This window comes from Plectrocnemia conspersa, unplaced genomic scaffold (genome assembly GCF_051122295.1).
Source record: "Plectrocnemia conspersa isolate PC_06_02 unplaced genomic scaffold, ASM5112229v1 ptg000012l, whole genome shotgun sequence".
In the NCBI taxonomy this organism is placed as follows: domain Eukaryota; kingdom Metazoa; phylum Arthropoda; class Insecta; order Trichoptera; family Polycentropodidae; genus Plectrocnemia; species Plectrocnemia conspersa.
The window spans coordinates 378,188-392,539 of NW_028277176.1; the positions used below are offsets into that span (position 1 = coordinate 378,188).

At 31.3% G+C, this 14,352-nt stretch overlaps 1 protein-coding gene across 4 annotated transcripts in view; it reads left to right on the forward strand.

The window, feature by feature from the left end:
* Window positions 1-14,352, forward strand: part of Sema2a (Semaphorin 2a) — a 175,773-nt gene that overhangs the window by 63,864 nt on the left and 97,557 nt on the right. The window contains exons 1-2 of one of the 4 annotated variants that reach the window (XM_088199384.1): window positions 5,958-6,127; window positions 9,146-9,380. The exons of 1 other annotated variant lie outside the window; for it this stretch is intronic. In XM_088199384.1, coding sequence (XP_088055510.1) covers window positions 9,173-9,380 — 208 coding nt within the window. In that variant the 5' untranslated portion in view covers window positions 5,958-6,127; window positions 9,146-9,172. Of the gene's footprint in view, window positions 1-5,957; window positions 6,128-6,339; window positions 6,357-9,129; window positions 9,381-14,352 lie in introns of those variants that run through there. 2 more of the 4 variants (XM_088199385.1, XM_088199386.1) reach the window with 2 other exon arrangements.

Below are 14,352 nucleotides of genomic sequence, written 5' to 3' on the forward strand. Positions count from 1 at the left end.
CCCAGGTAGGCCAGGTATCTCTTTCGACTGAGCGCTCGACGATGCTAGGAGCGACCGCAAATATTTTAACATTTAACGTCTTATTCCGGCGTACGTACAGTATGACGATTGTCGCGTAAAACGGCCACAGTCCAGGGCCGAACCGGGGTAGAGGGCAACGACCCTCGGCCGACGGCGCGTGACCGGACTGGTCGGCGTAATGTCTTCATCTGTTTTTTCTCGACCGCTTCGAGTAGAGATTGAATCGTTAACGCCGAGGTCGATTCACACTTAACTGTATGCTTTAATCTCAGACTCACCGCAAAGTTTCCCCTTCCTTTGTTGTCGCTTCCAAAACGCACCTAACTGAACTAACTCCGTGTCTGCTTTCGCCCTTTCGCACGCTTTTAAGAATATGTGCCACACTCCCAAGAATTTGACGATCAAACTGCATTCCACTCTATTATTGCAATGGAGGTTAACGATCGAAAGACAATTTCCCACGAATTCATCAGACAGACCGATCTGTGAGATCTTTTCTAGGCAAAAGTTAGCCAGTCCATAGTCTTCTTTTAATATTTTGATTACATTAAGATGCATAGTATTTAATTAAATGGAAGATAAAAATAAATGACAGCAAAACAGGAACTATCATGTTCTCTTGTAGAACAAGGGTGACGCTATTGTCACAAATAAAATAAATGTCAAATATCTCGGGTTGCAACTGTACTGTTGTCTAAATTTAAAAAAAACACAAGTTGAAGCCATTAGACAAAAATAAATCTCAGCCATCTCCGCTATTGTTCCAATTTTCAGAAGAAGAAGCGGTCTCTGTAACAAAAATAAACTTTTGTTATACAAATCTATGATACGACCGCTGATGTCATAAGAATCGCCTTAAATGTCCACTCTAGAAGTGGAAGCTAATAGACGATAAAGGACTTTTGCCTTAGACAGACACTTAACTTCTACATAAGTTTAAAAAGCAGAGAGATAAATAACACGTATCTCACTGATCTTGGCAAATACAACTTAAATACCTTATCGCTTTTACCGTCAACAAACCGTCCAAGAAGTTTAATGATCTGCATTCAGGTGCTTACTACTGTGACACCTGCAAGTCCCTGCGAGAAAGTGGAGGCGGCAAATGTTCTGTTTAAAATCGGCACAAGAGTCGTCCGCCGCCGCCACCAAAAATGCCATGTACACCTTTTCGTGTGAGTTCATCTATAATTGTAAAAAATTGTTAATTACTTATAGGTTGAAACTGCATTTAAAATCCATCGCTATGACTCGCCAAAATTAGTGTGAAAAATGTTTTAAAAATCTTTAAAGTTTTTGTAAACTTTTTCTTCATAAATCAATAATAAACTATTCCCGAAGTCGTATTGATCGTTTAAATTTTTCAAGTTTTCGACACTAGTCTCTCAGATATACTACGAGAATTTGTACTCAAGAGTACAAATTGTTTCGTTCTAATATTTTTTTTAGAATTTCATTCGAGGTAGTAGAAAAGAATATTCGATCAATTATTTAAATATTCATATAGTTAAAAATCAGGCGAATAATTCGATTGAAAAACATATTATTGTCTTAGCTTTGTCTTATCGTGCTGATTTATTGAAGTGGAAGCAGCTGTTTTCTTAGGATTTCACAATACAATATCTGGTAGAGCCAAGAACGTCATTTCAGTATTATTCAAGGGGGGCACAAATTATACAGTCAATAGTCATTCTTAAATATTTTGAATTCAATGGCGTCCCTGTTTAAAATCCACGTCAAAAGCATTAAAATCGTGCCGTCGCCGTCACATTTCCGAAACACTAGGCTATCCAGCTTTCTATGGCAATATTACGACTTACAATAAGCATATCTAAACCAAATTTTGACAAATAGGAGGGCGCAAAAAACAATAATCTCTTCTCAGAAGTCAAAAATCTACGTCAAAAGCAATAAAATCGTGCCATCGCCATTGCTCGATAATCTGGCGTTTACACTATGACTTCTATAATAATATAACAAATTAAATGAGGAACATATAAACCGAATTTTGACCAATAGGAGGGCGCAAAAAACAATTATCACTTCTCAGAAGTCAAAAATCCACGTCAAAAGCAATAAAATCGTGCCGTCGCTGTCGCAGTGGGAACGCTCGTTACCGAGCGTTCCCACTGCGACAGCGCCAACACAATTTTATTGCTTTTGACGTGAATTTTTGACTTCTGAGAAGTGATAATTGTTTTTGCGTCCTCCTATTGACCAAAATTCGGTTTGAAAATTCTTTGACCAATACAGTAAAACAGTCATTTTTATAAAATGGCTCAAATAAAAAATATATCTGCTTAAAAGAAAATGGTTATTTGTGCTTTACTTTCTTTTAATAAAGAAACATGAAAATTTAAAGTTGATCGAAAATGGTCACGTTTGGGATAATTTGGTATAGAGATTTGCATATGCGATTGCAGTTGAGTGGAAACAATCGCCGCAATTTGTAAAGCAGCGACAATTGTAACTAGGCACGCACGCGTGTCACCTGTTGTTACTAGATATGTTATTCGCACTCTGCTAGCTATTAATTAAGAACGCCTACCCTCTTGCACCCGGGGTGGTTGTTTATTTATTTTTTATACGACGACAGCTGCAACCGGATCTCATCATAGGGTGTTTAGAAAAAGCGCTTCTCGTCAATCCGACCGTGTTGCCGGAATGTGTCCGTTTTGTGGTTTTTATCGCCGAATTCCGATCGGCCATCTTGTCTATGCGCATAGTATTTTAGGTAGATTTCGATAGATATACTACTATCGTAGAGGATCTCATAAAGCTATTTTAAAAATTCTTTTACCGGGAGACTCTCCTCAACATGTTTAAATTTATATATACATACATATGTATTGTTTAAATGACAGGATTCGTCACGATTATAACGTGAACATGGTAGGCGCCTTACTTCCGAAATATAGAACTAAATTCTAATCGCGATGAATCACAGCATTAAAATAATTTAAATACGTTTAAAGAAATATGTACAGTATATCTGTTTATGGGATGCAACAGTTTTTAAGGATTCGATACCCGTCATAGAATTAGACCTCTTGAAGAGAAAAAAAAATAAAAAGTAACAATTTTTATTATGTACTATCAAAAATTTTTTTACACGTTTCTGTATAGAGGAATCTACCCAGTTCATGCGGCATCTTTTTAATGGGGTTCTTGTAACATTTGAGAAGCGCAGGACGATAGAACGTTTGCTCAAATAGGGTTGATATTTTTGATCTCCGAATTTGAACAGATCGCACGTTACTCGGATTACCAATTTGAGCGGATAACCGCCTGAAGCGTTTTATACTTCAGTTTCGTTTTTCAATTTACCTACGTGCGGTATTAATATAAAATGATGCTTTTTACCCGTATTGCGAACTGTCAATCGTTCCGATATTTATTACTTCTCATTTACATCGAAATTTTTCCAACATAAAATGGTTTTGCGTATAAAACATTCGTCACCAGTATTGATTCCATTTTTAAAAATTTACAAGTCAACGTTTCATCTGTGTTTGAAGACTACGCTATAAAACAAACTGTGTATTATGTTTACGCAAATAGTTTATAAAATTTTAGCTTAATAATACTGAAAAAATATTAGCGACTTTCGATTAAACTTGAGAGTCGCGGTCGCATCTTCTTCTTGCGCGAGCCATCCAGATTTAAGTCTACTTAGCTCAAGGATGTTTTCAGCAATAGCTATGAGGAGCTGGAAAAAATATGTAGGTGTGCAACATTATTATTCTATTTTTTTAATTGCATAATGGCCATTGTGTGGCATTTAAGAAATATGTAAAGTCATGATGCTCAGATTTGTAATGGTAAAAAATAAATAAATTGCTATTATGGTTTTATAGTCCGTTGCACAAAGAGTGATACTAGCTTTTTATTGCTAATTTATCATAAAACGATTGCGGACCACTGTCTCGCACATAATAATGTAATATAAATACAGAAAACATGGGTGCAGAGAGAGCGAGTTGCACGTTTTTTTTATGAATAGGCACCCCCGTGTGATACCTCGACCCACTTCCACCCTTATATTTTAGCAACGTTTAACGACTGCTATCGAGATGGCACGCTCTATGTGTTATTTTTTTATTTTACCTCTTTCGTTCAAAATGTATTTAATGAACATTTTGATAGCACCAGATTTATTTCTCTATTTTCATTATAGTGTAATTAGTAAAATATTTTTATATCATATGCAAAACAATGTTTTTAATATTTATTTTTATTTAAATATAAAATAAGTTATTTTCTGGGAATCCACTTAAGTTTTTTTAAAACTGACGCTAAAGAAATATAACGGGGTCGATTAACGTCATTCTACAATTAACATTTAGCGCTTTTAAGTCAAAATTTATTTATTTATTTATTATAAATCTTTAATTTTAAAATGATACGCGTTAGCCCAATGCGTTACAATAGGGTAACCCCAATAACACCCACTAGTACTATACAAAAATAAGTCATTTTTTTTCACATTGTATTATCTACTCTTATTTTTGCTAACAATCGATATTCACATACATCCGCGAGGTTGGGAAAATCTAGGAAACCATAATATATGATAAAGACCCAGATACAATTGAAATTAAAAAAAAATAAGATTTATATGAGCATGCTATAATGTATGTATGAAAGACTTTTTTAATTAAGAACTGTCTCTCGTTGAATACTCTGAAATATTTTAAGCGCAATGCAGTGATAATTTTTTGTATTTTATAATTTTATAAATATAATTTATACATACATATAAAACAGAATATAAAAATATTATAAAAAATACTAAAATACTAATACACTGTGACGGTGACGGCACGATTTTATTGGTTTTGACGTGGATTTTAAACGTTTGAGAAATAATAATTGTTTTCTGGGCTCTCTTATTGGTCAAAATTTGGTTTATATGTTCCTTATTTAATTTTTAATACTATTATAAAAGTCATAGCGCTCCCATTGCAACGGGGCCAACGCGAGTTTGTTGCTTTTGACGTGAATTTTAGACTTTTGAGAAGTGATAATTGTTTTATGCGCTATTCTATTAGTCAAAATTTGGTTTATATGTTCTTCATCTATTTTTTAATATTATTATAAAAGTCATAGCACTCCCATTGCAACGGAGCCAATACGAGTTTATTGCTTTTGACGTGGATTTTTGACTCCTGAGAACTGATAATTGTTTTTTGCGCTCACCAATTAGTCAAAATTTGGTTTATATGTTCCTCATTTATTTTTTAATACTATTATAAAAGTCATAGCACTCCCATTGCAACGGATCCAACACGAGTTTATTGCTTTTGACGTGGATTTTAGACTTCTGAGAAGTGATAATTGTTTTCTGCGCTCTTTTATTAGTCAAAATTTGGTTAATATGTTCCTCGTTTAATTTTTAATATTATTATAAAAGTCATAGCACTCATTGCAACGGGTCCAACACGAGTTTGTTGCTTTTTACGTGGATTTTTGACTTCTGAGAACTGATAATTGTTTTTTGCGCTCTCTTATTGGTCAAAATTCGGTTTATATGTTTCTGACCAACTTTCCCACTGACTGACCAACCTTTACTCCTCCCTGGATCTGATCTAAAATGACGTCCCTACCATGAAATATCGCGTAAATTGTATCATAGAACATACATATATAAAAACGGAAGTTTGGTTCTACATGCGAGATAGTTAAATTCGCGTAAATCAAGGACATACTGAATGGAATAGGTTGTGTTAATACTATACTATTGTATAAATGTGCGCTTTAAATCGTCCCGTCGATTCCTAGTCCCATGTGCGTTTAGTGTTCGAGCGAAAGAATACAAACAAGGCCATCCTATGTCACTGATAAACTTATTCAAATAAATAGTTGTAATGTACTGTACTGTACTATTTTTATTTATTTATTACTTACGTGGGCGATGTGATGATTTATTAAGAATTATAAACAGACGGCGGATCAGAGAAAGAGCGTGTGCGTTCGCGAGCACCTGCTGGACGATCTCGCGCAGTCGTATTCTCGAACACACGCGCGCGGCTCAGTTCTCAGACCTCAGTTGCGTCCCGAACGCCGGTTCGTCGGTCGTTGCCTGCGATTTCTACATTGTGTTACGGTGCGTGCGCTCCTCCCTGCCGCGACATCTGTCGGTTCCGTTTCTCTTTGGTCGACAACCTTTTTCCACCGAGAGATCTTTAAAACAGTTTTCGAGTTGTGCGCGTTGAAAAAAGCTCCGTCGAAAGCTCGTCCGACTATGCATATGTGAATTCTCTATAAACCAGTGATAATCCCGTGTGAATAACGAACATAACAACATTTAACAAATAAAATTAATCAAACAGAAAGTAGTACTATTTATTCAAATTACTGATCAAATCAGATAATTTACTACATTTTATTGTGATGTAAACATTACAAAAAATGTCACGTATTTATTCAGTAGAAAGATATACTAATTAATGCTAATGAATTCGAGTCATATTTACATGTAAACTAATATTTTTATTATCGTAGACTAAATCTAGCGTAGCAAGTATTCAAATATTTTAAATGATGTGTTGTTTATTTGATTAAAATATACATACATATATTTATTGTATATAGAAGTATTTATTATAATCAAAAGCTTGAGAATCACTTTCAAAATATATTATGTAGTTCAAGTTCAACGAAAAAATAAATAACGAGCAAAATAAATACGGTTATTTCTCTGTTATTTTTTTGTAATATGAAACATATCTGCTAATATAATATTTACTCACGCTTTTCAACTACAATTTATTCTAAAGGGATTATAAAATATGCAGTAAAACACTGCTTAATTAAATATACGCATTAAGCCCCATAAATATAAACGTATAATGTAGTTTAATTTGAATAATTGCTTTAAATTATTAAATCGCGCTAAATGTAATAATACATATTTCTTCATTAAAATCCCCACTATTTTCAACCTCAAGTAATTATACATTTTTCTTTAAATAAATATTAACAATCTGTTTTTAAGAATGAAGCTCCAACTAATGCAATGTTAATAAATACATAAAAATAAGAAATTTAATAATATATTAAAAATACAATTTCATTCTCAATCAATTTCACTATTTGTTCCTTAAACGAATAATTTTAAGCAATAAAACGTATTATAAATAAAAATAGTTTAACACAAAGTACAATTATTAAAAAACGCGCTAATCATTTCTTTGTAATAGCATATTTTTAATATATTTATTTTAAATACACACCCCATATATAAATAAATAGGATTTAAAAATAGGCTTCGGTGATCATTGCTCATACGAAAATTAGTCACAAATTGATCGCTCATGTGATTATTGCTCACATGGAACATCAAAAAAGTGAGTTTTTTAAGGAACGTTATATAATTTCAATGTTAAGAATCTTAGCACTATTTTTTTAATATTTTCTTCTGGTTTAACAAGATCTGCAGGTTAAATTACAATTTAACAATCAGGTATTTTTGATATAAAAATCGAAAGCATATGGATATTTTTAATTATGAAAGCTGCTGATTTGTGTATATAATATTAATAAACGGTGATAGATATAAACATAATCATATGATTTAATTTGAGCAATTTATTTAATTATTAATATATAGGAAATATATTTTTTTAACTCCCGCCGTAATAAATAATTCACAGCTTCTCTGAAAAGTGTTTCAGCGCAAACCCTATATTTTTTACGTTCATATACGCAAGTAAATAAATAATTTTCCTAAATTTATAAATAAATAAATAAACAAGATATCGTAAAGATATAAAATACATCACCGAAATATCTCAAATAGAAATTATAATAATAGTATGTAACTATCTTATTTATCGTTATTATAATTATTAATTAATTTAATCATACATTGTGAGATTTAAGATGATATGCAATATTTATAACTAAATTGTTATTATAAATAAAAAAATATGTTTTACAAGTAATTTAATTTTAAAATTAATAGTACAGAAAGTGAATAAAAAGTAATTGACTGCAATAAGAGATTAATATATGTTTTAAATAATTGTATTATTTCCGCAAAAATATATGTGTATATATTGTAAAAATAATTATGCACACGACAAAATAAAAATAGTACATTTTCAATTGAAAGCCAAAAGTATTTGTAAACATTAACAAATATTTTCAGAAAATTGTTACTTTGACAGATTATTTTAATATCTTTATGTTGTTTATTTATTTATTTATAAATTTGGGAAAATTATTTATAAACTTGCGAATTAGAACATCACAAATATGCGCTTAAGAAATATAGGTTTTGTGCTGAAATACTTTTCAGAGTAGTTGTGAATTATTTATTATAGAGGAAATTAAAATAATATATTCTCTATATAATAATTAAATAAATTGCAATACTTTGCTTTTATTTATTTTATAATTATATTTATATCTATCACCGTTCATTGATATTGTTAGTGAAACAAATCAACAGCTTTCATAACGTTTTTATAATTAAAATTGTCCATGTGCTTTTAATTTCTAAATTAAAAATACCTGATTGCCACTTTATTATTTAAATTAAATAATTTTCCTTAAAAAGCTTGCTTTTCCTTAAACCTTTTGAGTGATATTCTATGTGAGCAATCGCCTTGTGATTGATCGATTTGTGACTAATTGCCATGTGAGCAATTATCACCGAACGCTATATTTGTATATATGTATATGTATGTGTATATAAATAATAAAAAAACATTATTTAAAGGTGATTTTTATCAATACAAACATCCACTAAACATATATTATAAGACCATGGTCTTATAACTGCAAAACATATTATATACAGTAAATTTTAGTTGTTAAATTAGGGCATGATTTTTTAGTAAAATTCACACTCGAATAACGTTTTACCGATTAAATCATTAGGTAATTTGGTTCGCATGCGATTTGAATACACTATAGATTAATTTTATTTGTTAAAATTTTTATTGAATTCGTACCAGAATATGCTTCGTATAAATGTAACATATTCGTTGTCTTTAAACACATTTCGACCGAGCTCGAAACCGGTCTCGGAAATAATATAAACGGAACCGAGTCGCTCAGTTTAGTCGAGAGGAGGAGCGCTCGGGAATCGTCGTTGAATAGGATTCTGTAATTTCAGCTGTGGAACATGTGATTAGGTCTGAAAATGAGCAGACCGACGAGATGGGCTTTCGCCCTTGTCGTCTTCGCGACGGAGTGGTTCCTGTGTTTCGGAATAGGATGGCAGCCCAACGGAGCGGGCCTGGGCGCCTTCTACCCTCCGGGAGACTACGAGAACTCTTGGAACTTCTACAAGGAGCAGCCGTGCTGCGGGAACGTCTACTGGAAGAAGCACCACTCCAGGCACCGCAGGGGTAAATTCTTTTCACCCTCGAATCGCCGGAGTCGTAAAAGACACTCGGCGACCTCCCGCTGAGGTCGAATCGCTTCCGAATTACCGCCGGTGATATCCTTTAAGCGAAGTCAAACTTGGGAATTAATATTGTTTTCCTGTCAGCGTCAGCTTTGCTTTCGAAAGGGTATCTCTAGAACGGACAGCCTCGGGCCGGATGCGTCCAAACACTAGATAATATTAATATATACATTCAACAAAACATTACATTAATATTTCTCTATAGAGAAATTCCGGAATATTATTTATAAATGGCCAGAAAATGTTGAATTTCATGATTCTAAGAATCAAACTATACATAATACCATAAAGCTGTTTATGCAAGCTTAAATCTATCTTTCATTATATCAGATGAGCTAAATTTAACTACATATATTTGATTCTATAACATCGATGATGACTATTTTCATAGAAATATACTTAATTTGATTGGGCAAATGCGTGTTTTTGTTCCAAAATAATATATGATTTATTTTTATTTTTGACCAATAGGAGAGCACAAAAAAATTATCCCTTTTCTGAATTCAAAAATTCACGCCAAAAGCAATTGAATCGTGCCGTCACAGTAAAAACGCTTGGTAACGAGTGTTGATACTATGCAAACAAACACCTGCATACACGCACAATAAAGTTTGGTAAAAAATATGTATATTTATTTTTTCAAAACATATTACAAATAACGGTGTTTCTAGTTTTGATTTAAAAAAAAATCATAGCATCTAAAGGGTTAAGAAAACCAGTTGCTTGGCCAACGTTTTTTTTTATAAATTTCCTAAATTATTCAATTCGCCCGCAGCAATTAATATACAATAGCTGTAGACATTTACACGGTAGTACAAAAACGTAAGGAACATGTAAAGCAAATTTTGCCCAATAAGAGAGCGCAAAAAACAATTATCCCTTCTCAGACGTCAAAAATTCACGTCAAAAGCAATAAAATCGTGCCGTCGCCGTCACAGTGGGAACGCTCGGTAATCTGGCGTTCACACTACGACTTTTATAATAATATTACAAATTTATTGAGGAACATATAAACCGAATTTTGCCCAATAGAAGAGCACAAAAAACAATTATCACTTCTCAAAAGTCAAAAATCCACGTCAAAAGCAATAAAATCGTGCCGTCGCCGTCGCAGTGGGAACGCTCGTTACCGAGCGTTCCCACTGCGACGGCGTCGACACGATTTTATTGCTTTTGACGTGAATTTTTGACTTTTGAGAAGTGATAATTGTTTTTGCGCCCTCCTATTGACCAAAATTCAGTTTGAATACTTATTAAACTACTCAGGTAACATATTATTTTCTTACTTAAATTGTATATGAATACTGAAATATTCAATTAAATAAATCCTATATTTTTGGCCCATACCAGTGAGCGAGTTTGACAGGCCTGTAGTACACTTAGTTCAACTCGTTCAACAGTGCTAGAAATTATTTGCTTCTTTAATATTAATAAAAATACAGTCTTATTTTTATATAATCTAACCAATGTTTTCCCTATTTTTTTTATATTAAATTGATTATTAACAGCAAAAAAATAATCTCAAATTCTCAATATATAGTATTTAAAAATATTTTTATCACGTGTATAATTAATTCTAAATATTAGTAGTTATCGTTTGCATGACACGCTTTATTTTTCAGTATTAATAAAGTCGATAAAATAATAATAATTATTTGTTATTATAACACGCGATAGAGCAGTGGTATGATTCAAAATACATGAAAGACCATGCTTCGAATTTGATATGAATCTGAGTGATTAATATATAATTTAAATTACGATCAATAGTCACAGATTGTTTTTTTCTATATATTGTTGTTCTTTTCTTAATGTTTTTCATATTTCTTGAGAATTCTCGAGAAAGTTGTACTTATGGAAAAAATGTAATATACAGTAATTTTTATATTATTACAGTATATAAATTTGTACATCTTCTTACTGATTTTACTAAAAATAATTTGGTTTACGCATATAAATTATATTATAGTTATTAATTAAATATATAAACGTACACGTAGAATAGTTAAACTTAATTGTTACATTATTAATATATGTAGTCAGAATTATTATATGATACATTATTATAATTCTGACTAAAATATTTAATGTATGTTTAATAATATGTTACTTTTCATCACATGATATTTTCTTTCGTGTTTGCAATAAGATGTCAATATCTTATCGTATGTTTTATATATCGTTTATATAAAAACATTCCATTTAACAGGCAATCGAATCCCTTTATATAGTTTTTGACCGGTATGCTAAAGGTCATAAAACATTATTGTCCTGATACGTGTTTAATAGAATGTTCCTTTAATCACTACCTGCTATGAATGCAGCTGTGAATTTTGCGAGTATAAACAAATGTTTTTTTAATTTTAGCGGGTTTTATATCTTTCAAAAATATTGAATGATTTGAAATGAAAACTAATAGATGGCGACAGTGACTAAAGCCGATATGTGGTTACAAAAATAATATTTTAAAAATACCAAGAAGGCTTATAGATAGTGTGTATAGATATAGTTAATTGACTAAACCGTTCACAAAGTTAAAAATTCGCTTTACGAGTGAAATTCGTTATGTTGCCGAATGGCAACAATTAACTTAATTAGCGTGATGTGCGTCGAGCCTTTAGTAGAATCGCAGCTATCCGAAGGGAGGTATGTCTCTGTCCATCGTTTCAGTTGATAATTTGATTAATTTAATTTTTCGGTTAGGATCGAATATAAAATTTAATCAAGATGACCGATCGGATGAAATTGAATCGTGCAACTTTTACCGGATTGTGTCATATCCGAGAGAGGTTCAGATTTCTTTTGACGGTGAAGAGAATTGATTTTTCTGTAATTGCTCGCGCATTAGCGAAATTGCAGCCGAAAGAAAGCTTTTAAATTCTTCCGTCCGGACAAACCTATTGTTCGGAGGTCCGAGGGGACAAAATTCTATCTTCTAAAAGTGCGATCGCTCCACTATCGCCGATGCTAATTGCTGCGAGCGAAAAACTGTCAGCGTCGAGTAATTGACGAAGCTTTATTAAATAATCCCTCGCTAAAATCCAAAATTGACATTCGAATGTATTACGAATCTACCTATTCAAACGGTACTTTGTTAATTGTATAAATTGCTGTTCCGCACGGTCGAACAAATATTTTTTACATTTCAAAAGTGACCAGAAAAAATATTTTTTGGCTAAATTCTCGTCGAGCGGTTCGCACCGGTGTTTTCAATCATCAGGGTCGCTGGGTTGCTTATACCAAATCAGATTTTTATAAATTGCTATTTTATTATGAAAATGCATATTTGCATTTGGCCGAAAAACTGAAATTATTCACATGAAAATTTTGCGATTCGGTTAGACACAATTAATTTTTTAATTGAAATTTATCAATTTTATTAGATATTTGACAAATTTTTTTTTTTGTAATGAAATGTTGCTTATGACTCATCTACCTGATTTTATTAAATATATTTTCTGACAAATTAAGGTGCTTTTTTAGTCTACCTTTTAATTTTTGCCTATAATCTATTATATTTTTATTTTTTAAAGCGTTTGAGATAAACGTATATTGTTGTGGAATATCTGTTTATTTTTGATATCGACACATGGAATATTATTAATATGCTTAATTCTACTCTATATTTTAGCATATATGCGAACCTAAGTGCTTGTTGCATATCGTCGTCGTTCGACAACGCGAAATATTATTTTTAAATTTATGCAAATTTGTATTTTTTTTTTTTAGTAAAATAAATAAGTACGAATAGTGTTATTCTCATCCTTCTTATCGTTTCTTACACCGATGGAACCTTTACACAATGGAAGGAATTAAATATTTTAAAATAAAATAATAATGCGATTCGTTTTTTTTTTATATACAGAGATTGTATGTATAAAAAGTGGCTTTAAAAGCTGCGTTCGTGACGTTTTTCCCAGCGCTGAGTCGCTTCAGAGTACAAAAAAAAACGGTTCGGTTAAAATTTCCTGCTGAGTGAATTTTTCTAACTAAAATATAATATTAAGCCCTCTTTTCACTTTTTTCTCTTATTTAATCCGTCTTTGCAATTCGCGTCACTGACAGGTATTCAGAGAGCGGTTTGTGTAAATAAATTCACATCGACGATGAATTTTAAACTTTTATTTTAATAAAACTTCAATCGCAATTCAGCATATTGCCAAAACTTTTAGAGGTATTTTACAGCTATCAAATAAAGGTGTTCTCATGTATACTAACATTTGCTTGAATAAAATCGGACAATACGTATTTCTATTGAAACTTTGTATATACGGAATATATATATTTAAAATCTTTTTTTTTTCACATTTGTAGAAAAAAAGTCATTTATGTATAATGTATACTTATCGTTTGTTCGTTAAAAATGAAAAAAATATATTAAACGAGATTTATGAGAGGTTTTATACTATTCCGTTATGAAAATTGAGAAATTATTAACTAACGCAAAAAGTCGGAAAATATTTTTTAATGGAGTATTTTTTGCGTTTGATAAAATTAATTTAACTGGCAGAAGTAAAATTAATGTTATTAAACGCAATTCTGAGATGAAAAAATACGCTATTTAAAATGTTATTAATCCAAAATATATAAAATACTATTATTATTACTAGACTGAAGTACGTCGTACATTTCACAGATCCTGATCCGAGGATAATTAATTTAAACAATTTTAAATCCTTAAAAAATATGTTTCAGTAAATTTATTTTTAATAATACTGACCTTTTAAATTATAATTAAATGTAATATACAGCTATTTACACATTATTAAAATAAATAATAAAATCCGTATGTTACTTATAAGCTTAGTTGCAATTAAATAATACATATTTTTAAAACCATTTTAAACTTTAGTTAAAATATATTTTTGCTTATAATTTTTTTTATTTGTGTTACATCTATCTATATGTACTCA